Raw genomic sequence first — 25816 nt, forward strand, 5'->3', positions numbered from 1 at the left:
TAAAACTTGGCCTAAAATAATTGGATGGACACTTGTTAAAAGATGAATGCTCATAAAGCATTCAAAAGGCCTGCCTCAAATGCATAGCTTGGAAAAGAGAGAGAGAGAGACGACTTCAATGTGCATGAAAGAGAAGAGGGGGAGAGAGAAAGAGGGGGAGGGGGGGTGGGCTTGCCTTCAAATAGAAAGAGAGAAAAAGAGGGAGGAATAGGTGGAGATAATCAATCATAAAAAACAAACAAGCTGAATTTTATTCATCGGGCCTGCCTTGTGTGTTTGATCTTTTAATGAATATTGTTAAAGGTTGTGTAAATAATTGCACGGTCTGTCCAGTAAGCAAAGTTTGTTCCACTTATTTCATTGTCAAAGAAATTGTTTGTCCAAATGTGGTCCATATATTGTTGTTGATGTCGTGATGATTTGTTTCATGTTTCCATGAATTGCTGTAATTTCATCATGTTTTTGTTTTTCCTTTGGAAGTCGATATTGAAGTCCCCAAGAATGTATGTAGTATTTAATTTGTTAGTCTTTTCCAATATTTTTCCGAGGTATAGTAGGAATGTTGTTATTTGTGTGTTTGTGTGTTTGTAAATGTTAATTATATTTAGTATGTTTCTTTCTCTTGTTTGAAATGTAGTGAGCAAGCATTGTGTTCGGTTTTCATGTATGTAGTATGTGTCTAGAAGTTTTACTTGTCTCTTGTGGTAAGTAGCTATTCCACAGCCATCATTTTTTTGTATTTGTTGAAATCCTTTAATGTGGATGTTATTGCCATTTTTAGCGTGTGTTTCATGCACGCAAAGAATTGTTGCTTGGTTGAGGCTTTTGTCTGTTGCTACGTCTTGTATGTGTGCTTTTAGTGAAACAGTGTTGAGCGATCGTATTATTGAATTATTGTCATTCATTTTTGTGAAGTCCCGTTGGTTAAATGTCCATTTTGATTCTGTTTGAAGGCATTGAATTTCTTGCAACATGATGTTGTCAACCTTAATATGTTTGTTCTCAATCTTTTGAAGAAAATACAAGTTGTCTGGGCTTTTTATTCTTAAGAGTGCTATATATACTAGCCCATGTGTTCTGATGTTAGTTGGGTCAAATGCTAGGAACTCCATAGTTAGTCCCTGTGCTCGATGCACTGTTCTTGCAGCAACTAGTTGGATGGGAAATTGTGTTCTTGTTATAGTGTTGAAATTGTTTTTGCCCACCTAGAATTCCCTTTGAATTTGCATTATAGGTGTCCAATTTGATCGTGTGTTGTCTTCATAAAGGGACCTATAGTTGCGCCTTGTCTTTCTTCCCACCTTGCTGTCATTGAATTTTATCCACACTATTTGCTTATTATGTTTTGTGTTGGAGTGCATGAAGATCCCATCTGCACCATTTACCAAATCATCTTGGATGTCCAATTTCCCAACATATTTCAATAATCATTCCCACTTTTAGTTTTAACTATTCGTGTGATCCTGTTGTGCATTTAGGGTCTATAGGGGTTCTTTTTTTTTTGTTGCATGTTTGTGTCTTTTGTCTGTTGCTTTTGAAATGTGGGGTTGTCCCAATAGAAGTTGGAACACCTGCTCGTTGTGCTTGTCTTTTAATGCATTAGTGTAAAATAGGTGTGGTATGTTTTCTTTATCTTTTGGTTGTCGATGAGGCACGATGCAAGTTGTTTGGTCCTCAAAATCCACAACTTGTTGGGCAGTGTAGATCTCATGTACTAGAGTGTCTGTGGCTGTGTTGTTATCTGTTCCTTCTTCCGAAGACTGTCCATCATCGGCCTCCTCAAAAATCAATGTACTTTGCAGTGAGTGGATATGCTCCGCCCATAGGTGGTTCAATTGAACGTCCGATTCTTTATACAGGGGTGTCTACAGCAGCTCCTGAAGCACACGCATTGTTAGAGTTGGCCTTATGAGCCCGCTGATGTAGCTATGCTTGTACTCCATCTTCCTTTTGATGGACACATTCATAGTTGCAGCGTCCTCAATGAACCGTGGCAAGACTTTTGCAGCTCTATCTATATCAGTGAAGACGTTGACAATGCTTCCACGCATCCCCAGCTGATGATCATACGATAATTCGACTATTCGAGAGAAAGGGATTCGGATCGAAATCAGATGTGCTTCGACATTGTTCAACAGTGATGTGAACATTGTTGGTGTTGCCATCATCATGCTTTTCTTTGATAGTGTTGGCACTTGTTGTTTTCTTATCTGTTTACAACACGTTAGGCATAATACTTTCTTGTATGTCTCAAATGTGATAGGTATAAATTCATGTTGTTGTAAGAAAGTCTTGTATGACTTCGTCAAAGTCTTCAATTTCTTGTAAAACATTAGCGTCCCACAGCATATGCAAGCATGCTTCAGGGAATCAGTTATTGTGATGGCATATGCTTCTTCAGGTGTGTGTACCCTTCTTTTTCTTTTCCTTTGTGTTTTATTACTGTTCGTTGTTATTAACACATTGTCATTAATGAAGACATCTTGCTTGCCATCGTCCTCATTGATACTTTTTGGTTCAAGGAGACGTACTTGTTCGGTGCTATGTGTGTGCAATCTGTACACTTTCTTACTGATTGCTTGCACAATGAATTTCTTCCCCTCTTCAGAAGAAGCAAAAATCGTGCAATTTGTATGGCAGAAGATTGGATGTTATTGCACATTATTTTTTGCAACTTCACCTCGTCCTCTTTACTCTAGCTAACATATTTTCTTTTGATTCGTGTACGAAATAGTGGATAGACGGTTGGTGGGCTTTTCACCTCATTTAGTAATATTTCATGGCAATCCTTGAAAGTATTAGTCCCAACCTCATAGACAGTAATTACTTTGCCGCTATGGAGCACATGCATTCCAAATGAAACTTTGAAGCAGTTTGAAATGTGCGATAATGTTTCATCGATTATGAGTCTAGATGATGCTGCATTGCATACAAATGCTACAATATGCTATGCTTTCAAGTTTTTCAGGGATAAGTTTTCAGACATCCTTGCCAATAAGTAAAAGCATGGTATCTTATGTTCGCTTTTATTTGCAACTACGTGCACTAATATTTAAAGCAAACCCTCATAATGTTGATGTGGGAAAAAAGGCAAGAGGCAAGTTATAATGTCCGTGTTTTCGTTGTGAGCAGCTTCAAATGAGGTCATCCCATCCATGTCATATTCCTTAAAGTGTTGTTGAATTTGCACCATGTTTTAGCAATTTTTTATTCAAATATGAATCAACAATGCCTTGCGATTATATAACGCAAATGAGGAGCACAATTTTGCAATTCAAATGAAACCAAGAAGAGAAAGATTTCACAAAGCCTCCATAGAGTTTGAATAGAAAATTTCTATAAAAACCAAAATGAGATCCATATGTGATGTACTACAAGCCAAAGTAAGGCCAACATTGCCACTATCAAAATGAGCAATCAATGCCAACGTAAAAGCACCAATACAAGCCAAAATGGAACTGGAGTTCCCTCTCCTGCACTAAGGAAAGCTTCGACAAAAAACAAATCTGTCTAGATGCTATGTAGTGAACTCAATCAACATCAAATGCAATGACATGTCCCGAGCTATTGATTGTACAGAAACCAACTGGTTTCAACTCCAAAAGCATGCTACGGATGCACATAACACTATCTTCATGTAGTATGAGGAACGATGTTTGCAAGGAGAGGACTTTATCAACCTGGGGTCCTCTAATTTGAACAGTGACATCTGATCCATCTTCCATGAGAATCCTCCCTTTCAAACATGGCATGCACGTAATAGCATGAGGTACGTCGCAAGTAAGGTAGAAAGACCTACTTGGATCACGGCTCACACGAGTATCGAAACAAATAGAGCACATGTAATCCAAAAGTGGCCCATTTAATGCAGTGAAGTGGAGAATGCCACGAACCTGCACAAACACCAATTTCCTCTAGTGAAGCCTCGCTAAAAAATTATGACAACATTAACAAAATGGAGATACTTACCCTACGCCCATAGCCCAAGCTAGCGACATGATTGATGAAGACCTGCTTCAACTCCTCCCTCTGAGTGCCCTCAGGGATGTCTCCTAAAATAGAAAAATCAAAGATGCATAGTGCATCTCAAGCTCGCATGTACGAAACATTTCGCAAACTATGCATGACAATGCCATTGTCATTGAACTATTGGATCAATTGTGCTTGCACACTCTTTCTTTCATTAACTATGGAACGAGCATAAATCAGTTCTGCCCATTGAAGAAGGACCAAAGCAAGAAGCATAAAATTGTATGTTCATTAAATCGCGTATCATTCAGGGATAGTAAACTCACAATGGCACAATCCTCATTGCGTGGGCCATCTACGATGATCACTTGGTCATTCAATCCACCCTTGGAATCGACTTTGATTACCACAAAAGCTATTGTGGCAGCAACTGTGGATATGGTAACTAGGCCAGCATTTATAGTTGAAGACGCCCAAGGAAAATTCAATGCAATGGTGGTCTCAGGAAAGAAGAAGACGGTACCATCAAATGGTTCACCTCGTATCACTGCAGTTGTTGCATTAACATGAAGCGAATAGGAGGAAGTCCCCCCCTCACCACTGACCTTTGGCACAAGAGTCACTCCCTCGATACTATAGAAGGAGTCAATCTCAAGGTACTCCTTATATTGCTCAACAAAGGCGTGTGGAACAACTAGGGTAATTGTGCTACAGTTGTGTGAATCACGCATGTCAGCACGGATACAGACAGGCTAGTTGGCATTGCATGCTCTAAAGGTACCATACTTCACTAACAACTTGCACTCAAAGGCAAAGCAATGGCAAAAGAATTCTAAAAGAATATCTATCGAGAGAGTGGGTAGTGAGTTTCCACCACCTATAAAGTTATGATGTAGTGGAACTATAGGGCCAGCATTGCAAGGACTACCAGAAAGTGGTGGGCCATTTGCATGCTTTGGTGTTATGGAGGTGTTTGAAGTTGCATCATCTTGCAAATCTGTTTTCATGCATGAACACTTGGATGTTGAAAATTAAAGAAAAGAAACAAATATGGTGTGCATTTGTAAAACTCAAACAGACAAGGATGTATTCAGTCTATTTTGCATGGAGAAAGCACAAGCATTTAATCCTACTTGCCAAAAAGAATTACATGGGCTTGTAAACAAGGAACTTCAATTAAAGATAGATCAGAAAATGTGATTCCAGTAAGCATCTTTCTTACTAAAAAACCTCATAAACACAAGCCCTCAATTAAACCATGCAGGTAGAGAGGTCACACTTCCATTGAACTCAAAAAATAGAGTAAAATCGACGAGACTATCAATGCAGAAACAATACAGTGCGCAATAATGCGCTTTCTAGAATGCACTGTGAATAGACTACATTAATTCAAAATGCATAAGCTATGACAACATCCCACATAGGTAGAACAATAACTATGCAGACACGAATTCTTGAAATAATACCTTGTACATCAATGATAAGCCAACGAGTTGGTAACCCGCTCAAGCACTATAAAGAACAAGTTGGCAAAAGAAAAAACAAACGCAAACATTTCGGTAATTACATAATTCTATGCAAACCACCATGCCTTCCTCATATCTTGCTGCTTCATGGAAGGCCCTCTTCAATGTTTTCTTTGCTAGTTTCATAGCTTTGGCATGACTTGTTGGCATCGCCAAGGAATGTGCTTTGAGCATTCACCCCGATTTATTCGTGCGTTACTTCCACTACCCCCATCGCGATTGCTCTCAATGCCAACACAAACATCTACAAACCAAAGAATACAATATTGGTCTACATGGACGCAAAGGAACACAGAAACGGAATACAGACCGCACGTAGTCAAAGTTAAGGATATGCAAACACAGCTCGCAACAGACCAGATTGACATTGTTGGATGACCCTTCCATCAACAAACAAGCATCACTCCATGAAAACACTAGCAAAAAGCACGGCATAGCGACTCTTCGCTTCATACAGAGACTTCGAGCAATGTAGAGTGAAAGGCTGTAACAATCACCCAACATGCAAACAAAACAAACCAGCATGCACACCTACAGGAAAAAGACACATGGCGGTGCACCATTAGGACAAGTGACGGTGAACAAGGAGGTGAACCACCAACGCCACCATGCCACACCAACAAAGCAAATCCAATCGTCGAGTGCCATGTAAGCAAAGAACAAATTCTCCTCGATGCACGCAAAGGTTAAAATTAATAACTCTGACGTGAATTGTGCAAAATATTTGTGGAAAATACTCAATTTTCCCTTTCCTAAATTCAAACACCTTAACTTAAGCCTACCCCCCAAGGGCAGGCCAAAAACACACAAGTGGACCAATCAACAATTCACAATAAAAACTTTAAAAAATTCTGAATTTTGCCCATCTCCAAAGCTGAAGCCTTCACTAAGGCTACCTATGGCAGGCCAAAAAGTGTAAGGTCCCTCCATTAACAAGGCAATTTTATTGAACTTTGAAGTCTCCAACTTAATTAACCTTTTTCAAACAATTACAAGTGGAAATTCACAAAGGAGTATCCAATTCTCCATTGTAGCACCACCTCTTAGGAGGCAATGCTAGCTAGGGCGGTCACACCTAAAAAAGGGACCAATATACAAAATTTCAAAGACTTGAAGATGCAAGGATGCGAGCAACAACAACTCAAGTGGTTGGGCCACATGCGGATGTGCCCCTCGTAGATGGCCGTGTGTGTCTATGTGGATGTGTGTTGATAAGAGGGGGGGGGGGGCTCCCTCTAGTCATCTCCAAATCCCTCTCCACTAGGCAATCATGGCACTAGAATTCAGGGGCATAGCACTCTAACCTCAAGCCATGAAAATTATGCAAACCTTCCATAACATAAATTTAGCCTTGCCCCTAGCTATTCTTCCACCACGTAGGACCCCTTCTCACATTCCACTTGGTGTTCTCAAGGAGAGGGAGACCACCAAGGATCCTTTCACCATCAAGTATCTTTAAAGGTTCTAGCCACCTTACCTCTACCCAACCATTAGTTCCCTTTCCTAAATTTAGTAGATACAACGTAATTACACCAACCTTCAAGAATGCACCTTAAAACTTCTACAATCATAGGAACCTCCCTTGGAGTTAGACAAAACATCTCATGGACTAACTTAACACAACGTCCATTCCACTATTATGCCATCCTAGAGTTGTCCTTCCATGGCATTAGCCCCTTCTTCAGTAAATTTCTAGCACTAGACAAATCTATAAATCCAAGAGGTTACCTCTTCTAACAGGTTAAATCTTAAATTGGCAATGTCTACACGGTTTAGGCAAAAGTGTGTTACAAGATCAACATAAGTTCTACAATCTGACAAGAAGAACCTCAAAATTCAGCTTGGGAGAAGAAATCAGGCTTAATGTTTGGGAGCTATAGTAGAGATCTAGTCACATAAGAAACGTTACTTTAGTGACATTTATCATAGATCAAGAGATCTTCTAAGGTAAATAGATTATATCTAAACATATAGGACTATCTATCAGGTCTGTCTAATAGGTTGTCTACACAGGTGGTATGCTGGCAAGTAGTATAAGGGCAATGCCGACACTTGGATATGAGAAGCACCAAGAGAGGTAGAAGTGCAAATACCTATTCAAGTTATTACTGCATCATGCGATCATCCAATGGTGGGATCCTATCTCAAATTTTCCTCTAGTTTTCATTTAGTGAAGTGCTCATCACGCATTATGTTTACAGGTTTTTGCAAAAGAAGGGACATACATTCCACAATCTTATATGTATTTCAATTTGGGTGATTATATGCCTGACCGTGAACCTTTGAGTAAAAAGACACACATTGGTCTTAAGATGATGGCATGCTATGTAGCTCACTATTTGTGCTATTCCAAGCATGAAATCAACTATATAGCACAAAGTTTCAGTATATATAGTCATGGCACACCATGAATGCTATATAGCACATTGTGTGTGCTGTACAACCAACATAATATGCTATGTAGCACATAGACATAGATGTGGAGCTATGCATGCTGAATAGCTCACTGTTTGTGCTATTCCAAGCATGGGATCAACTATATAGCGCACAGTTTCAGTATATATAGTCATGGCAGACCATGAATGCTATATAGCATATTGTGTGTGTTGTACAACTAACAAAATATGCTATGTAGCACACAGACATAGATGTGGAATTATGCATGCTATATAGCTCATTGTTTGTGCTATTCCAAGCATGGGATCAACTATATAGCTCACAATTTCAGTATATATAGTTGTGGCACACCATGAATGATATATAACACATTGTGTGTACTATACACCCCATAGAATGTGCTATGTAGGAAATAGACATAGATGTGGAACTATGCATGCTATATAGCTCACTGTTTGTGCTATTCAAACCATAGATTCACATAGTATGAGTATACATAGTCGTGGTAGACCAGGTATGCTATATAGCACATTTTGTATGCTATATAGCACATACAGCACACAGTTAATGCTATGTACACATAGACGAAGATGTGGAACTTTGCATGCTATATATCTCACTATTTCTACTATTCAAACCACAAAATCAACTATATAGTAGATAGTTTGAGTATACATAGTCGTGGCACACGAGGTATACTATATAGCATATTGTGTGCTATACAGGCCATAGAATATGCTATGTACTACATAGACAAAGATGTAGAACTTTGCATGCTATATAGCTCACTATTTTTTCTATTCAAACCACAGAATCAACTATATAGCACAAAGTTTGAGTATACATAGTCGTGGCACACCAGGTATACTATATAGCACATTGTGTGTGCTATACAGCCCACAAAATATGCTATGTACCACATAGACAAAGATGTGGAACTTTGCATGCTATATAGCTCATTGTTTCTTCTATTCAAACCACATAATTAGCTATATAGCACATAGTTTGAGTATACATAGTCATGGCACACCATGTATACTATATAGCACATTGTGTGTGCTATACAAACCACAGAAGCAAATACATAGCACATAGTTTGAGTATACATAGTCGTGGCACACCAAGTATGCTATAACAAATTGTGTGTGCTATACAATCCATAGAATATACTATGTAGCACACTGACAAAGCTGTGGAACTTTTCATGCCATATAGCTCAAGCAGTGAGCTATTCAAACCATGGAATCATCTATATAGCACATAGTTTTAGTACACACCAGGTCTAATATATAGCATATTGTATGTGCTATACACCCCACATAATATGCTATGTAGCACACAGTTTGAGTGTACACATAGATGTGGAACTATGTATGCTATATAGTGCACTGTTTGTGCTATGTAAACAATGAAATCAGCTATAAAGCAGGCAATTTCATTACATATAGACATGGAACAATGTGTATGCTATATAGCACACTATTTGTGCTATTCAAACTATTGAATATGCTACCAAGCATATTATCTCTACTCTTTAGCCCATTTAATCTCCTATATAGCACACTCTTTGAGTATATGTAGATGGGCACACTATGTATGCTACTTAGCACATGGTTTATGTTATTCAACTCACCAAGTATACCATACAGCATAATGTTTGGCATATAGCACACCATGTATCTATGTGCCTCACTTTGTCTATGCTATGAATAGTACACTAATTGTATAGTGCCCTATTATGCTAAACAACACGCTATGCATGCTATGTCTCATGTAGCATATTAAAAACTGCTATAGAGCACATAGCCACAACTCACAGCAAACAATACATATAGAAACTAATCTTACCTAGGAATCATTGAGGAAATGTATTAAGTGCTTCTCATATTCATTTTTTGCAACTCGATGACAACAAATGTCCTTGTTTGGTGTCACCCTTGTTTGTTGTGTCCAAAATTTGACAATGAGTTCCCTTACTTCAAAGCTCAATACATCATTATGGGATTTTTGTTTGCAGAGATCGAACGACAACTTTCGTCCATCCCATCATTTGAAAACCTGTTAAATGGTGAGTATAAATTCCTAGGGTGTATGTTCAAGCACTCTTGAAGCTCTCGGAATAGAAAATTTGTCCTCATTTAATGATGCCACTACCATGGTTTGTATGCTTTGCTTGACAAACAGTTTTGTGTATTCTTCGGTTCTTGTAAGGACCTCTTTATGAGGATAGAACTGTGAAATTATCGACGTGTTGGTCACCAAGACATTTTAGAATGTATTCGTCATTCATAACTGATTGAATGATTTATGACCTGTTTCTCCTACCAAAAGCAAGTGACAACTACAAAATACTATTGACTATTTTTCCTGCAGTCTCTTTCTTCTTTGCTTCGATGTCCATTGAAAGGTCATTGGTTTGTGCTACTAGTTTTCTTTTCCTTTGCTCCCGCCTCCTGCCAGCTTCATATTTTTGTATAATCTGTGATTTTGGCAAGATATCTTCGACAAGGCTCTGATTGCAATGAACAATATACGTTAGAACGTTGCCAAGTTACATATGCGCAAGCAAGAATAGATGTAGAAGATTGGGAGAGAGGGGAAGATACTGTAAAATCTTCCACATTACATATTAGAAACTATGCATACCTCATCAACGGGGCCATGGTTACAAGGAAGATTGACGGGTGATTCTATATTGTGCTTGGGCAAAGAGGAGGATGTGCAAACAAGAAGCATAGAAGAACAACGACAACAAGAGAGAGAGAGATGTAAGATTGCAGCAAATTCAAGTTGTGAGACAAACAGAAACACAGTGGAAGAACAGAGAAAAGACTAGGTGGATCCCATCGACATGGTTTGTAGTTACAGTAGATGCCCACGTTCTGGTTGCACATAACAGAACTTATTTAAAAAAGTATCCTTTGCTTTTGTGCTTTTTGTGATTTCATAACTTGTGTCTGGGACACAACTTTTTTGGATACCTTACCTTGCTTTCACACATCTTGCTTGTGCTTTGGCAAAATTTCTTCTCATCCCTCATTTGGAAAAACCTTTTATTGGGGGATAAAAGGGCATGGATATTATGGGATTAGGCCTAGGAGGTTCCAAAACAAATGGATATCAAGATCATTGATGACAAACTATTGTACACAGTAAGTCTATTTAGGAGTTTTCCTAATACATGTTTCATTTGTAAGGAAAGAAGCCACCACATCTACAATCACCCCTCCAAGGTGCAAAAGAGCTACATGTAGCAGAGATGGGATTGTATGAAGCAAAGAGTGAGATGTTATGGCCTAGGAGTTGTCTAAATCATACTCTCAAATTAAGAGGTTTGAGGGGGTAGTGCAAGTGGTTAAAATGGCTTCCAGAGGCTGTGGAAAATTTTGATGTTGCTCCTAAATTCATAGAAGTGATAGGTTGGAACATGGTTTGAAAGAAGAAAGGTAAGGATGTGGCTGCAAATGCTAGTGCAAGGACAACTAAGGAGTCCTTTAAATATTTTCCAAGCAGTGTGGATAGTATGGAGAGTTTGGTTAGTTTGTGTGGAGGAAACAACTGCCTCTAGTAGAGAATCACTGCCAAAGGGATACCATCTCTTGAGAATCTTCTTGCTGGTGACTCCAAAGACATCATTGTTATTTTTGGTCCAAAAAAAGCATGAACATAATGTTACCACATTGGTAAACTAGACAAAGCATTAGTGAACTGAATAAACATATGAGAGGTACATGCCATTATATTGGTGGTAATAGGCATGATACCATTGTTAATAGCTATGATATCAATGGGTCATTAATCAATATTAGCATTATTGCATGTATTGGCGATAATATTATATTGGATTTTCCACCCATTTTTCCCTTGTAAAAATCTTGCAAGAGCCATAAGAACTCTTCATTTAACAAGATCATAGTCCATAGCACTTGGACCTAGCAATGGGATAGGGTGGACCACAATTGAGTCATGAGAGGAAGAGGATGAGGACTCATTGTGGTTGCGGAAGTGGTTGACTTCTCCAATATCTAGTGTATTAGGGTAAGGTCAACTATGAGGATGATCAATATTGGGGTAGCCTATCCCCTTATAATTCCTGTATCTTTTTAGCAATACTCGATTCATGTCCAAAACCAATAGTTTTGTTTTTATACCCTCAGGGACATGTGTTTTTTGTGGCATAACCCTTATTGGTTCTTTATGATGGAGTACATGCCATTCAGGCCTCCACAGTAACAACCTATAATGCCTTGCCCTACCCTGTGCATCATGTTCATTCTCAACATTAGTCATCGATGAATCATTATGTACATCAGCAGGGTATACTTCTACATCAGCCTATGCATCTTTCTCAACATGAGCCAGTGAATCCTTCTATGCATCAGCAGGGTATGCTTTTGAAGCAACCTATGCATCTTTCCCAACTTCAGCTTTGTGTGCCTCTGCATCATCCTGCACATCCTTTTGAACATCGGCATTGGATGCTTCTGTGTCATCCTTTTGAACATTATCCTTAGCATCTGCATCAACCTCTGCATCCTCTTCAACATGAGCATTGTGTGGCAATGCATCATCAAACGTCCATATCGACAACAGGAGTGTATGCTTTTGCATCAACCTATGCATCTTTTTGAACATCAACTGTGAATGCTTTTATATCACATAATATCTTTGCTAATGCATCCAAATCTACACCAAGCATTGAGTTTGCTTCTTCAACCTCATTAACCTGCCCTAAAGTTTCCACATAATCAATGGACCCTTTTTGTGCCTTGTCAACCTAGAAGAACCTTTTCTCATCAAGATACCCTTCATCATTGTTTGTGTGCCCAGCCTATTTAATAGTATGCTTCCTTCCTTGCTTTTCTCTTTCTGCAGCATGATCTTTTCCTACATGTGAATCATTATTCAAATCATTTGCATTGCGCACAGTAATTGCAAGCACATTGCATTTTTGGGCAACACATAACTTGCCTTAAATATTATTGGAAATGTGTCAAAAAGAAAAACATGGAGAGGATGGAACACATGGTGGATCATGATTCACTAAGCATGGCACATCCTTATTATATTGCAAAAAACTTTTGCAAACTACATTGTTGGGATGCTCATCAAACTAACTTGCAAATAACTACTTGCATACAGTGTATTACAATGTCATGGAAGTTCATTACACTTCAATGACATACCATTGCCCTGAGTTCTATGCTTCAAGGGTCTTTTTTGTGTGAAGTGAGATAATGTAACTTCATCATCAATGACATTTAGTAGTCTAACGGGAGCCTCCTCAGGCTCCTCGACATCTAATGCCTGCCCTCTTGAGCGTGCCAACTCCTCATCACCTCCATCCTCCTGTAACAATTCTTTCTCCTTCATTCTTCTAATCACTACCCTTCCAACCTCCCCTTTGGCTTTAGGGTATTGCAACGCTTGCTTTCCTCTTTTTTATTTGTACAAGCTTACAAGTCCATTTGGAGATCATAAGCAAATGATACCATGATCCTCAAAGTAGGATGAACATTGTATGAAATTACAAATGTTAAGAATTCATACCTTCAACCACACATGAGGGAATGTCATCATCAGCTACCTCCACTGGTCCAACAAGAGTCTCCCCAGGCTCCTCCACATCTTACGCCTGCCCTCCTAATCCATCCAACTCATCACCTCCATCAACCTAGATTCCAACATTGGAATGCAACAAAAAGACTTCTTTGATATTTGAAGTACATTAAAATGTTGAAATTAAGTATGGTGGACCTAATTGTAACCCATGGTTAGGCATCACTCTTTAAGGGTGAAGTGTACCAAAAAAATTGAAATTAGGTATTATGAACCTCATTGTAACCCATGATTGGTCTAATGCTAATTGGATAGGGGTAACCAAATCCCAAAGATCCACATTCTTCTAGATTTACATGTGTTATAATGGAGCTATTCACGACAAAACAAGAATCATCCCATTATTATTCTATCCTCCACTAAAGCCAAGTATATAGAAGCCACTAGTAGTCCTAAAGATTGTATCTGGCTCTAGTGGTTTCTTAATAAGTTGGGTTACTCTCAACATGTTCCTTGTACTTATGTTGTGGCCATAAATTATACATATCCAAGAAAAGGGACCCAAGTATCACAATCACTCCAAGCACGTCAACCTTCAATATCATTATCTTGTGGTGGCAGATTCAAACATAAGGAACTTATCTTACACTATACCAACAAACCATATGTTGCCTAACCTACTCTCTAAATCCCTTGCATATGAGTAAAGAAACCTAATTGAACCACAAAGTGTAGAGCTAGTAGATATATAGGCCGGTTTTTACTATGGAGGGGGGGTTGAGAGAATTTGTACTAACACATAAAACTCTACATGCCATGACTTATTATTTACAATCACAATGTTTCTATTACATGATCCTTCATGTATGCTTGTGAATTTCACTTATGTATGGTCTTTTGATTCAACCCACTCAGTACATGTAAAAGAGAAAAAGTGTAAAGCACTCTACTTATCCATTGCAATTTAAGAGGTAGTTTTGAGAATAGTGTGAATTACACGTATACATAGAGGTTTACAAGGGTTTACGAGAGAACCCCTAACCCTATCCCTACATGCTTCTTGTATATGTTCACATTGTCTTCATTTTCAATGTAGCGTATAGCTAGCTAGCACTCCTCTCTCACCCCCCAATCTTCTAATGGCCTATCCATGACATTATTCTTATTGTCCTTTATGTTGATCACTTGATAATCATAGGCTCAAGTGGAAATAAAAGTTGAATATATGTAAAAATGTTGCATGTGAAGCAATTTTTTAGAAGACTTCTATCAAAGAATAAATTTCCTCCAAGGGTTTTTATGGTACTCTATTTTGACACCATAAGAATTCTTTATGGTGGATGTGGTTGAACATTTTATCTTATGTGGTATAGCCCAAAAATATGGATGGCGTATTGTATCACACCCAAAATTTACTTTTCCATGCCAAACTGACACACGTCAAAGTTTGATGGACATGCATTATGATTTTATTAGAGAAAAAGATTCAAGTGAAGAAATAAACTATGTTAATTGTTTGCCACAAGAATAGGTTGGTAGTATCTTTAGTAATTTGGTCATCTTGATAAATTTAGATATTTTTTACAATAGCTTGACAATTTTAAAACAACTATAACTTTTGAGGATCATTATTAACTTGTGCTTTGTGTACATAACTTTTACTACTTGGTAATCATGTAATTAATTAGTGCTTTGTGTACATAACTTTTACTAGATAGTCACTTTCCTTTGGCACATACTAATTTGATAATTTCATTATTTTTTATTTCCCAAATTTCATTTAAAAACATCCCAAAAAATGTTGTAAAGAAACCCCTCTACTCAGTTGATGTGAACTTCAACAAATGCATAAAGGCCTAGTCTTGCTATGATATCAATGTAAGGATGAGCACTTGCACTTTTACAAAAAGGAAGAAAAATAGCAACAAAAGAATGAGGGGTAAGAAAAGCAAGGAAGTGAATGTGGAAAGGAGAGAGAGAGACTGAGACTGAGAGAGAGAGAGAGAGAGAGAGAGAGAGAGAGACAACACACACACACACAGGTCACATCAAAAGATGTGGTACCATAATTGGAGGTGGACTTATACAACCCCCTCCACCTAACCCCTTTCATCTAGCCCCTTGGATGCATGGCAGAGAGAGAGAGAGAGAGAGAGAGAGAGAGGTCACATCAAAACATGTGCTACAATAATTACAAGTGAACTTCTACAGTCCCCTCCACCTAGCCCTTTCACCCCTTTGTAGACATAAACAACCCCTAGCCAAATTATGTAGTCCCCTCCACTTGGCTGTTTCAATCGCTCTCAAGGCCTAAATAACCCCTAGCCAAATTAGCCTTCATTAAGTCTTTACCTCACTAACTTGTCCCAATGCATCTTGGCTACAAGGAGAAGCCCACCCTTAATCTAGCGCCTAACTATACATTTGAGAGGAGACACATACTAGCTATTACATCTTTTAATGACATGCTCTACAAGATAGCTATGGGCCTTTTGTTCATGAAATGGACTATTGTGACACATGCTTCTACCCAATGTTTCCTTGGCACTTCCTTCTCATCAAGCACTTCCTTCTCAAAGCACTTCCTTTTCATCAAGCATATATCTTGGTGATTCATAAGAATTAAAACCCACAATCAATTACTTGAGAGTATTTGGTTCTCTTGCTTATGCACATGCTACAGATGAACTTGGGAACAAACTTAACATGAAATCAATTAAATGTGTTATCATAGGTTAGGCAAAATAATCCAAGGCATATAGGTTGTTTGATCTAGTAAAGCAAAGGATAATCATCTTTGGAGATGTCTTCATTGATGAGGCTTTGCCATATATTAATGTAGCTTAACTACAATCTCTGCACCTAGTCAATCATTAATTGATGAACCTACTACTACTATCTCTGTACTACTCGATCATTAGTTCCAATGATTCAAAACTTCAAGATGTTGATATAGCAACAACTATATTTGTGGATCTTGGCATTCCATGTATAGGTGCTTGCTTTAATTCATACAAAGATTTCAAAATTTTCCATATTTTTTGTTCTTGACATTTGACAAAATATATTTTTGTGTGTTGCACATCTATAAAGCCATTTAATATTCATTTGATGTATTGGCCAAGAAAAGTGTGATGCGAAAGTAGTGACTGATAGTCATCATCTCTGCAACTACTGCAAAGGCTTTCTAATAGTCGAGGCCATATTCTTGTGCATATCCCTTTGCAACAAGTCTAGATCTATATCTATCCACTATGCCATCTTGATTGAGCTTGACTCTATAATGCCACACTTACATACAATGGGCTTCTTCACTGCTAGAAGATCAAATAAAGTCCATGTTTGATTTTGATGACAGTATCGTACTCTTCATCCACGGCATGTTGCCATATACCGATATTGCTTCTTTTAAAGTAGCAAATTCATCAATTCAAGGATCTTTGCATGAAGGAAAAACCCTAAACCCTAAACCCTATAAGTCCATATGTGTGGCTCTTTCTTCAAACAAGAAGATCTTGTTACATTTGCAATGGAATTCTCTATCATCAACTCAATATGGACTTTGAGCTATGTAACTCACGGTCTTTGTTGTGCATAAGGAAGAGTTCACAAGACATTGTTCTTGTTGTTTTATATGTGGATCATTTGTTTATCATCACAGGGTATGACTTGATCACATAGGGTCCAATGCCAACCTTATTCAACAGACCAAAATACGGCTCACATCGAAATTTGATATGAAGGACATGGGAGACCAATAATAATTTCTAGCCATAGAAATTAGAGAGATTTAAATGGTATTGTGCTATCATAAGGCAAGTATACTCAAAAGGTACTGAAGCAATTTTGCATGCATGGTAAACCCTTTGCTACTCCCATGGAATCAAACATCAAGCTTTCATCTTATGACATGTCACCATGTTGAGGATGAATCTCAACATCATGTTTGATATTTTGGATAAGCACTCACCCATAAGAGTGCTAAAAAGAGAAACGGTTGAAACACCTAACTCTAACCCTAAAGGGTGTGTATGAGGTGTTTATATATTCATTCTCTACAACTAATCTAGTGTAATATTAACCATTTGTGGTGTGCTCTCTAGTTGTGCCCTCTTTCCTCATATTCACTCTTCTCCTCTCCTCTTTATAATTTGTCATGGTATCAAATCTTGTTCATGCCTTTTGCTAAGGATTGTCTATCATCAAATGGAGCTTTGAAGCTCTTCATATACTTCTTTGAAGTCTAGGTGTTTTTTGAGAGCATTATATGAGTATGATTTGTGAAGGTTTTCTCTGTGTGAGTGTGACTTCTTGTGGGTGAAAGTCATTGTTTGTGAGTTTTTTGGTGGGACGACCTACCAAGTTTTGCCTATGCTATCTTTCTACATTAGCCTACATACCTATTGTATTTATATGCTATTAACAGCAAAGCCACTCGACTCAAAAGCTACCCTTGAGGCATACTTGACAAGCCATAGCATGCAAGTAAGTGCTACTAAGAGACTCAATAGACAAGACAATAACACAACAAGCTTCAATGATAGTAGCAATGCAAGATTGCTATGACTAGCAGCATACCAACAATGCCTTCATCGAGAGAAACTACCAAAGCAAAGCAATGGCATACATTCTGCAAGATACGAGTCCGCAAGAAAGGATCACGATAGCAGCAGCAAAGAAAGACCTACACCAATAGCACCAAGCAATCACGACTCAAAAGCGACATCAACAAAGAAGAATAGCAACAAACACTAAATACTTGACATACATAGGTACGACTGATGAAGCCATCAAAAGACCTAACATAGATGCAAGACAACAAGATGAAGCAAAAGCAACTCTAGCACCTATAAGCAATACAATGGATGTGACTAATAACAAGCAAAACGGTAGAGCAAAGGCAAGCAAAGCCACAACCACAAAAGGAATGCAACAAGCAAAAAAGCAAAGAGCAAAAATGACTCAAATGGGCAACCACAAGCGAGACAGGTAAGACAATGGCCAAGCGACTCCATAGAAGAAATGCAATATTAACAACAAATTCCTCAACACTCAATGACTATAGCACCAATAGCCTAGATCAATTATCAATACAAACAGAGTGCCATGATGATAGTCCACAATAGTGATGGCTGATGACCTAAGAGCACTTCCCCATGTAGGCTAGTGGTGCTGAACCAACACCACTAAAGCAAGATAATCTTGCAACCCAATGCAAGGCTAGAGCTGGGTGAGGGTGTTGGGCTGGCATCGAAGCTCCAGCCAACATCCACAAATCTAGTGATTTTAGCATAGCCTTGCAATGCCCAAGCATTGTCATTGGCACCAACATTTTAACGTTGATGCCTTTGGGTGCAACAATATACAAAACCTGCAATTGCAAGCCTTCATGGGCTACGCTTTTGTAATGCTAGCTTGGCAATGGGCCACTATAGTTTCAATCTTAGCTTCCATATGGAAAAGCTCTCTTAAGCAACTTAAAAAAACCACCAACCAACTCCAACCAACCACAATCGACAACTCACACTAGTGGCTATAGCACACTGCAACTAAAGCATAATAGTGTGCATTTATTCCCAAACATAAGCTCCCCTCCTCCTTCATTGTCATTTTCTAAACGTCATCGCCATGAGTTTCCCTCTTAGTCTCATCACCATTCCACTTCCTTATCTCTACACATTGGCTTCCTTAGCCACACCAATCACGTAGCAAATGCCATGTGGCAAATAGGGTTCCTGCATAATCAACTTAACACATGGCACAAGACACATCAGGACAATACAAACCTAATATTTAGTTTTTGTAGTCACAATTGAGAAGATATATGCCTAGCCCAAGGACAACATTAGAAAGCATTTAATTTTCTTATTTATAGGACACAATGATATGAATTATTATTTCCGAAGGGGAGTGACTTGTAGCTACAAGCTCACAATGATTCAAATCAGGTTGGAACTTGCATACTAAAAAGTTCACCAATGGTTGTTTCTTTCTTGGAAACTCGTGCATTTCTTCATTAAGTAAGAAATAGTCTATCGTGTCTAACCGGTCAAGTGAAGCTAAGGATAGGAAAGCTTTCACTACCAATGATGGAATGTATAAGGCTTCAAAAATTACATGTCAAACTGCTCCCCAAGGTGATTTACTTGGGCGGATATAGCCCATATTCAAATAATCTTGTAGCTATGAAGCTAACTCATCCTACATCTATGAAATCATCCAACAACGGTCTCAATTCACGGTGTTCAAACACGCTTAAATCATTCTTGTTATTAACAGAGACAACAAATGAAGAAAGTGGAATCAAAACACACTAATACACATCATAATGAGAAGTGTTTATTATATTCCGAAGTTACATCGTAGATACAATAGGTCCCTGAGAAGAGAAAATATTATCACACTGAATACAAAATTCGGTGTCCTTATCCAAAAAAGAAAGGGTATGCTCTTTCCATCCAATCCGAATATCGTGGGTTTTAAACCACTCTATTCCAATTAACAAGTCCACATGTTTTAAGTGCATGACATAGCACGTAAGAGCAACTGTGTAGTCTTGAATCCGGATAAAAAGTGCTTCAATCTTACGATCCCAAAACTGCTTCCCAACTAGAAGCTGCACCTCGTAGGTGTGAATCGCTAGGTATCGTGGACAACCCCATCTTCTGCACAAGTTTATAATTAACAAAGTTGTGAGTTGCGCGGGTCCCTAACTTCTTCATAAACTCGAAAAAGATCATGGGAACCAAATAACAAATGATTAAAAGTGCAATTACAAGAAAGTGGGGAGGTAATGACATTTACAAAAATACCTGTCATCGAAACTTGATTAGCTCCCTTAGCTTTGGTACCTGGACCCACATGGAGCTTCGGTCCCGACGCTTCCTTCTGGTTCTTGCTCTAGGCCCCTTATATAGACTCGGGCCCCATGCACCAAAAATAGCGAAGACCTCTAACTGGTTCGTACCCTTGCCACTCAACCTGAGAATCAAGCCTGCCTAGCTCTAAGCCTCCCCAAGCTACCTGAGCTAGTCTTGTGTACCCAGTACACGTCGAATACCAATCCGTGCACATGACACACTATACCTTAGATGGATGAGAAAGGTCATATCCAATACCTACCTGAAAGGATCATTGGATTTAGAGATCACATCCTCAACAACAACATCATATGGAGAAAATTACCAGAAGATAAGTCTTCATGGCAGCCCTCTTCTATAGTGGATTTGTATCCTTACTTGCTCAGCTCATTTTGGGACCAGACATGATCCTTTCCAGCCATGTGAAGCTACTGAGACTTGTCTACTCTACCTACTGCTCCACCACCAACTGTGCTGCAGTTGAGAATGCACCAGTTGAGGATTTTGGACAGCTGCAGCAGTGATTAATCACTGTTTTACACCTGCTACGACCAGATATGAGTTTTTTTTAAACTTGGATTGATCATTGTGTTACAGCCCTTGCAAATTTGAGGACAAATTTCCTCTTGGGAAGGGTAGACTGTAGCAAAGGTGAAATTTACTAGGAAATTCCTAGTATAGACAGCTTCTACATGGCTTGTAAATAGATAGTACTTTAAGAAGGGGAAGCCTAAAGTTGCAACGTAGCATCCTAGGTTGGCTATCCCATAAGCATAGGTGTACTTTTTCCTGGCCTATACCTATAGAAGGGGCCCTAGTTGTACGTAGCACTAATCTTTCACATCTATTCATGAATTGCCAAATATCACACATTCATTACTAGCTGAGCCTCCATGCTCTTAGCTGTTTTGAATCCTAGCATAGGAAGCCTGTTCATAGGCTATCGCTTGTGCAACCCCTTACAAGCTGAAAACTCACGTGTGTTTCCAGGTATTTTGTTGGTTTAGCCCATGAATTTTGCAACCTACTTGCTGTCATTTCTCTTTGCATTCATTTGCTGCCATTTCTATATTACTAGGCTGTTTGAACTAGACCTAAACTAGCTGGCTGTAGGCAAGACTAGTCACACTGAATGTAGCTACAGGAGCTTTGCGTTTTGGGTACTCTATAAGAGTCTAGCGCCACCTAGGCGGCGTTGCCATCCCTGATTCATTTCCATCAGTCTCCTAGCTGATTGTCGATCAACAGATCCCACTAGCCAGTGAGATGGCAGACACTAGGTCTGAGTAGACACAAAGCAAAGATTTCAAGTGACAAGCTCATTTGTCCCACCATGGGTAGCCGTCTGGGAACAGTAGACAATAATATATAAGAGAATCGCTCATAGGCAAAAAATTGAGATACAACAAAGGTTTTTCCCTACATGCGGGTTTCTTAGATTTAGACCACGGATCCGCGCCCAACGAGACTTGATTACAGAAAGCCAAAAAAGAAAACAAAGAGCAGTTAAACTTGAATGCTCGTGTAGGTTACATCACGTTGCATAGAGAGGGATAATAATCACTATGAGCTGCAATAAACATGAATGGTTGAGTCCCGCAGGATTTTCAAAATATCAGGGGAATTCACACATCTGGGAGTCTTATACTGTGTTGCAGATGCTCCAGAATCTATTGCATATTGCATAATGTTGTAAAAAGCTCCCTCCCTTAAAATGCATAGTGTGAGAGGTCCAATGGTTCCTGCTGCTCTTCCACGCCTGTAAGGGTCATTGAATGATAAGTCCAAGCTTTGGCAGCATCTAGTCAAAATGTGATCTTGTAGATGAGCAGTATTTCGTAGCTCCCAAAATATTGCATAGTGCCCTGGCCTGGAAGAGTGATCGGCATGGCTTGTGAAATCAAGTAAATCCATATTTCCATCTCTCAGAATCTTGCATGCTTGATTAATTACGAGAGACAGTTCCATCTCATCTGTTTTATCCGTGTTAACACTGAGCAACACATTCCTTCGACGTACATACGCAAGCTGTGGTAATCCATGATAGAAGCCTGTCACCCTTACAACATCACCAAGCTGGTAGCGGTACAGGCCTACACATAGCAGTCAAACAATTTATACCCACCTCAAACCTAGCAAAATGACTAGATCAAAGATGACATCGTTGAAGCAAAAGCTTGTGGACACAAATCTCTCATCTGACCCCTTTTAAAACAGGAATTGAAAGCGGCAACAAGTTGCTGCTCTAGGGCTTCAATAAAACAAAAAAAGACTCCAGATATGCTCGTCTTTTACAGGCATAAGGAGAAGGAGACTACTAACAATAAAGCACACCAAATTTTGATGCGACAAGACAAAACAAACATAAACTTTTTAATGAACTGAATTTACAGAGACGGATGAGGTGGGAACCTGCCAGTGTTGTAACAATTAGTTCATATTCTTCGCCAATTTCAACTGCTGTGATGTCAACCGATGTTGCCAAATCTGATACTTCGGCTTTCTCGTTCAAGGGTAAAAATTCAAAATAGGCTGCATATGGCAGCAGAGTGAAAGAGACGTGCTCTGGTGGAGACTTGGGATTCAGATTTATCCCAATAGTGCACTCTGATGACCCATAATCACCACAAACAAGTGGTAGTTCGCCAGCATAGTACCTCAGATATGGAACATAGGGCTCCATGGCACCAGTAACGATTGAATGAATATATTTGACGTTTGGAAAGAGACGCCCAATAATTCCAAACCAGTTAGTCTTCTCACACTCAGCCTCAACCTTGTCTGCAAGCTTCGGATCAGGATGGAGAAGCTGCAAGACATCTGCTCTAACAGACTCGTGTGTAATTCGATCGCTAAGAGTCCCTAGCCGGATATCAGTACTCAGCTCTTTCCAAACCTCCTCCAACATCCGGAAAGCCTCAGTTGTGCCATATGCAAAAAATGAGGATACAACGGTCACTTGTGTAGCCTGCAGTAAGCCACACAGCAGATGACAATACATGGATTCGCGGACATCGGGTCCCAAGACTACGCCCATGGGACTTGTCCATTGCGATAGCCCTTTTAACAACGCTCCACTCCGCAAATGATGCGTGCTAGCAGAACCAGCCTTTAGGCCACCTTTGGTCGTGAGTAGCTTCCCCGCGTAAATGAAGTAAAGAGATTTCCCTTTGCAACCCGTGGGGAATTCCCTGCAATCTATGTCAGAAGGCAATCAGATGGTACATCTTTTAGCGTTAAGAAATCGAAAAGGGATGAAAGATGCAGCAACCTGTTTAGTAAGGCATTGCTAAGAAGGAATCTTTTCGATGTTATCTTCCGAGACTCTGTGGTCGCAGGGATCATTCTCGGTTTACCAGCTGATGTTCCTGAGCTGTAGACGCAAAATCGAAGTTTGTGAGACCACGTTTCCTACGCACATTGCATTTTTCATTCGCGAGAGTTTCTACAATTGGCATCGATCAGGTGAAATTTTTGGGGAGCACGCTCACCTGACAAACATAACGCTGATCGGCTCACAACATAGAATAGGCGACCTCTCTCCATCGGCGATGCGCTGAACCAGCGGCTCGACGTCCTCATAAGCAACGATGGGAATGCAGGACTTGAAAGAGAGGGGATCGGAGCGGCCTCCAAGGCCATGGTCGAGGAGGTAGTGGCAGGAAGCATTAGCGGTAAGGATGGATGAGAGGAGCTGAAGCTGCAAAGAGGGGGCAGAGCGAGCTGCTTCTTCGAAGTCGTGGATGAGCTGCAGATGAGCGCCTGCGCCGTCTTCTTCTCTTCCTCTGTCGCCATAGCCAGGGGAATCGTTGGTTGGCTGGAGCGGCTGTGCGATTCCTTGGCGATCGCCATAGCCAGGGCCAAGAAGAGGCTCGATGTGCACAGGATGATCAGCAGAAAGAGGATTTTGGATCTTGCAGAGAGCTTCGATGGTTGGAGATGAAGCAAGAATCTCAACACAAGGCTGTGATGCTGGAGGTTCATCGCCATAGCCAGCAGCAGAGGCTGCAGCCATCGCCATAGCCAACAACTCTGCCCACAATAACGAAGCTCCCCTTTCAAGAAAACGGTGCTTAAGGCGTACACGAGTATTAAGAACGGATTTAAGGAAATTGGAGTTAAACGAGATTTAGGTCAGGAGATATAGTTTAATTAAGAAAGGAGTTACGAAGAATTAGTAGGGACGTTGGGAACACGTGGACAGCACACGTCACACGAGCTGTGTTTATAGGCCCTAACAAGTAGCCAGGAGTGCCTTTGGCTTACTTTTTCCTAAGGAGAGAATATGGGTGGTTTCACAGCAGGCAGTGGCGGTGGCGGTGGCAGTGGCAGTGGCGGTGGTGGAAGTGCAAGGTGGTGGTGGAGGGGGGGTTTGCGGGGGAGGGCATCGGATTTTGGGGAGGTGGCGGTGGTGGTGGTGGTGGCGGTGGCGGTGGGTGTCGTGGAAGTGCAGGGTGGTGGTGGAGGGGGGTTTGCAGGGGAGGGCATGGGATGTTGGGGAGGTCGACCCAGTGTACCAAAGGGCCTGTTTCTGCACCACCCGAATGCAGTGGCCACCTTGGCCCCCCTTCCCCCCCCCTTTGCTACCGCAGCACAACAATGCAGCAACAATCCCGTGCGTTCTTCCCCACCTCTCACAAGCTTCTTCAGAATTCAAAATGAGCATAGTGGTGTAGCGGGTGGGTGCCACATGGCTAGGCCTTCGTGCCACTTCTTCCATTTTTTTCCTTCACTCTTTTAACACCTCATACATGTAGAGAGAGGTTAAAGTTCTAGCGAGAGAACAACGTCAATTATAATAGTAACAGGTTTGGTTTTGTTTTCTTATTTTATTTTATAAGGAAAGCCAACAAGAAGAAATCCACCATCTAGACCTCTCACCTCCTACCGGTGTGAGAGATCACTTGGTAAGGGGGATCGCTTTGCCTATCATTTACCAGCACGCACTCACCTCTATACCCTGTTGTGACCTGCTTGTTCGTTTCTTTATGGCACAGTGAAGGGCACTACACCTACTCGTTTCATCAAGGTCTCTTCATGTTTAGTGGCAAAACCACTATGACCTTGCTTTAATGAAAGGAAGAGTAATTGAGGTAGTCGTAAAGAAAGGCACCCTTTAATGCCCATTCACAACTAACACAAAATTAAACACTAACCTACTTTTTAACATGGTGAGCTTGACTAAAAACAAAGGAAAACAAACATCAACCTAGATTAGCTAAATAAATCCCAAACTTTCCATAGACCCTTAGTAGGGCCAATGTGTAAATATCCATCAAGGCACTCTATCACTTGAAGGTCGATGGAGTGCCTATAGAAGGCATCATATACATTATGCTTGGTCTAGGAAGGTGATCTAACCCTATAAGTGAAGGAAAGCCGTGGAGTATCACCAACGAAAAATCTACCAAACTTCTCACCTCCTCCCTTTGGCAATGGCCATTACCTATGATACAAGCACTGGCTTCATCAAGGTCTCGTCATGGTTGTAAAATGGGTAAACAT

The 25816-nt window shown here is 40.0% G+C and overlaps 1 protein-coding gene across 1 annotated transcript; it reads right to left on the reverse strand.

The window, feature by feature from the left end:
* Positions 1–21811: 21811 nt before the first annotated feature.
* LOC147894261 (jasmonoyl--L-amino acid synthetase JAR4-like) lies at positions 21812–24364 on the reverse strand. Its single transcript, XM_087384813.1, has 4 exons — positions 23803–24364; positions 23583–23684; positions 22724–23502; positions 21812–22404 (listed from the first exon to the last, which is right to left on the reverse strand). Exons 1-4 carry the CDS (start codon positions 24330–24332, stop codon positions 21875–21877), a joined length of 1941 nt encoding a protein of 646 aa, XP_087240939.1. The 5' UTR covers positions 24333–24364; the 3' UTR covers positions 21812–21874.
* Between the last annotated feature and the right edge of the window lie 1452 nt (positions 24365–25816).

The sequence above is a fragment of the Dipteris shenzhenensis genome, chromosome 14 (assembly GCF_047967505.1).
Source record: "Dipteris shenzhenensis isolate YYH24624 ecotype China chromosome 14, Dip_SZ_1.0, whole genome shotgun sequence".
Classification (NCBI taxonomy): Eukaryota; Viridiplantae; Streptophyta; class Polypodiopsida; order Gleicheniales; family Dipteridaceae; genus Dipteris; species Dipteris shenzhenensis.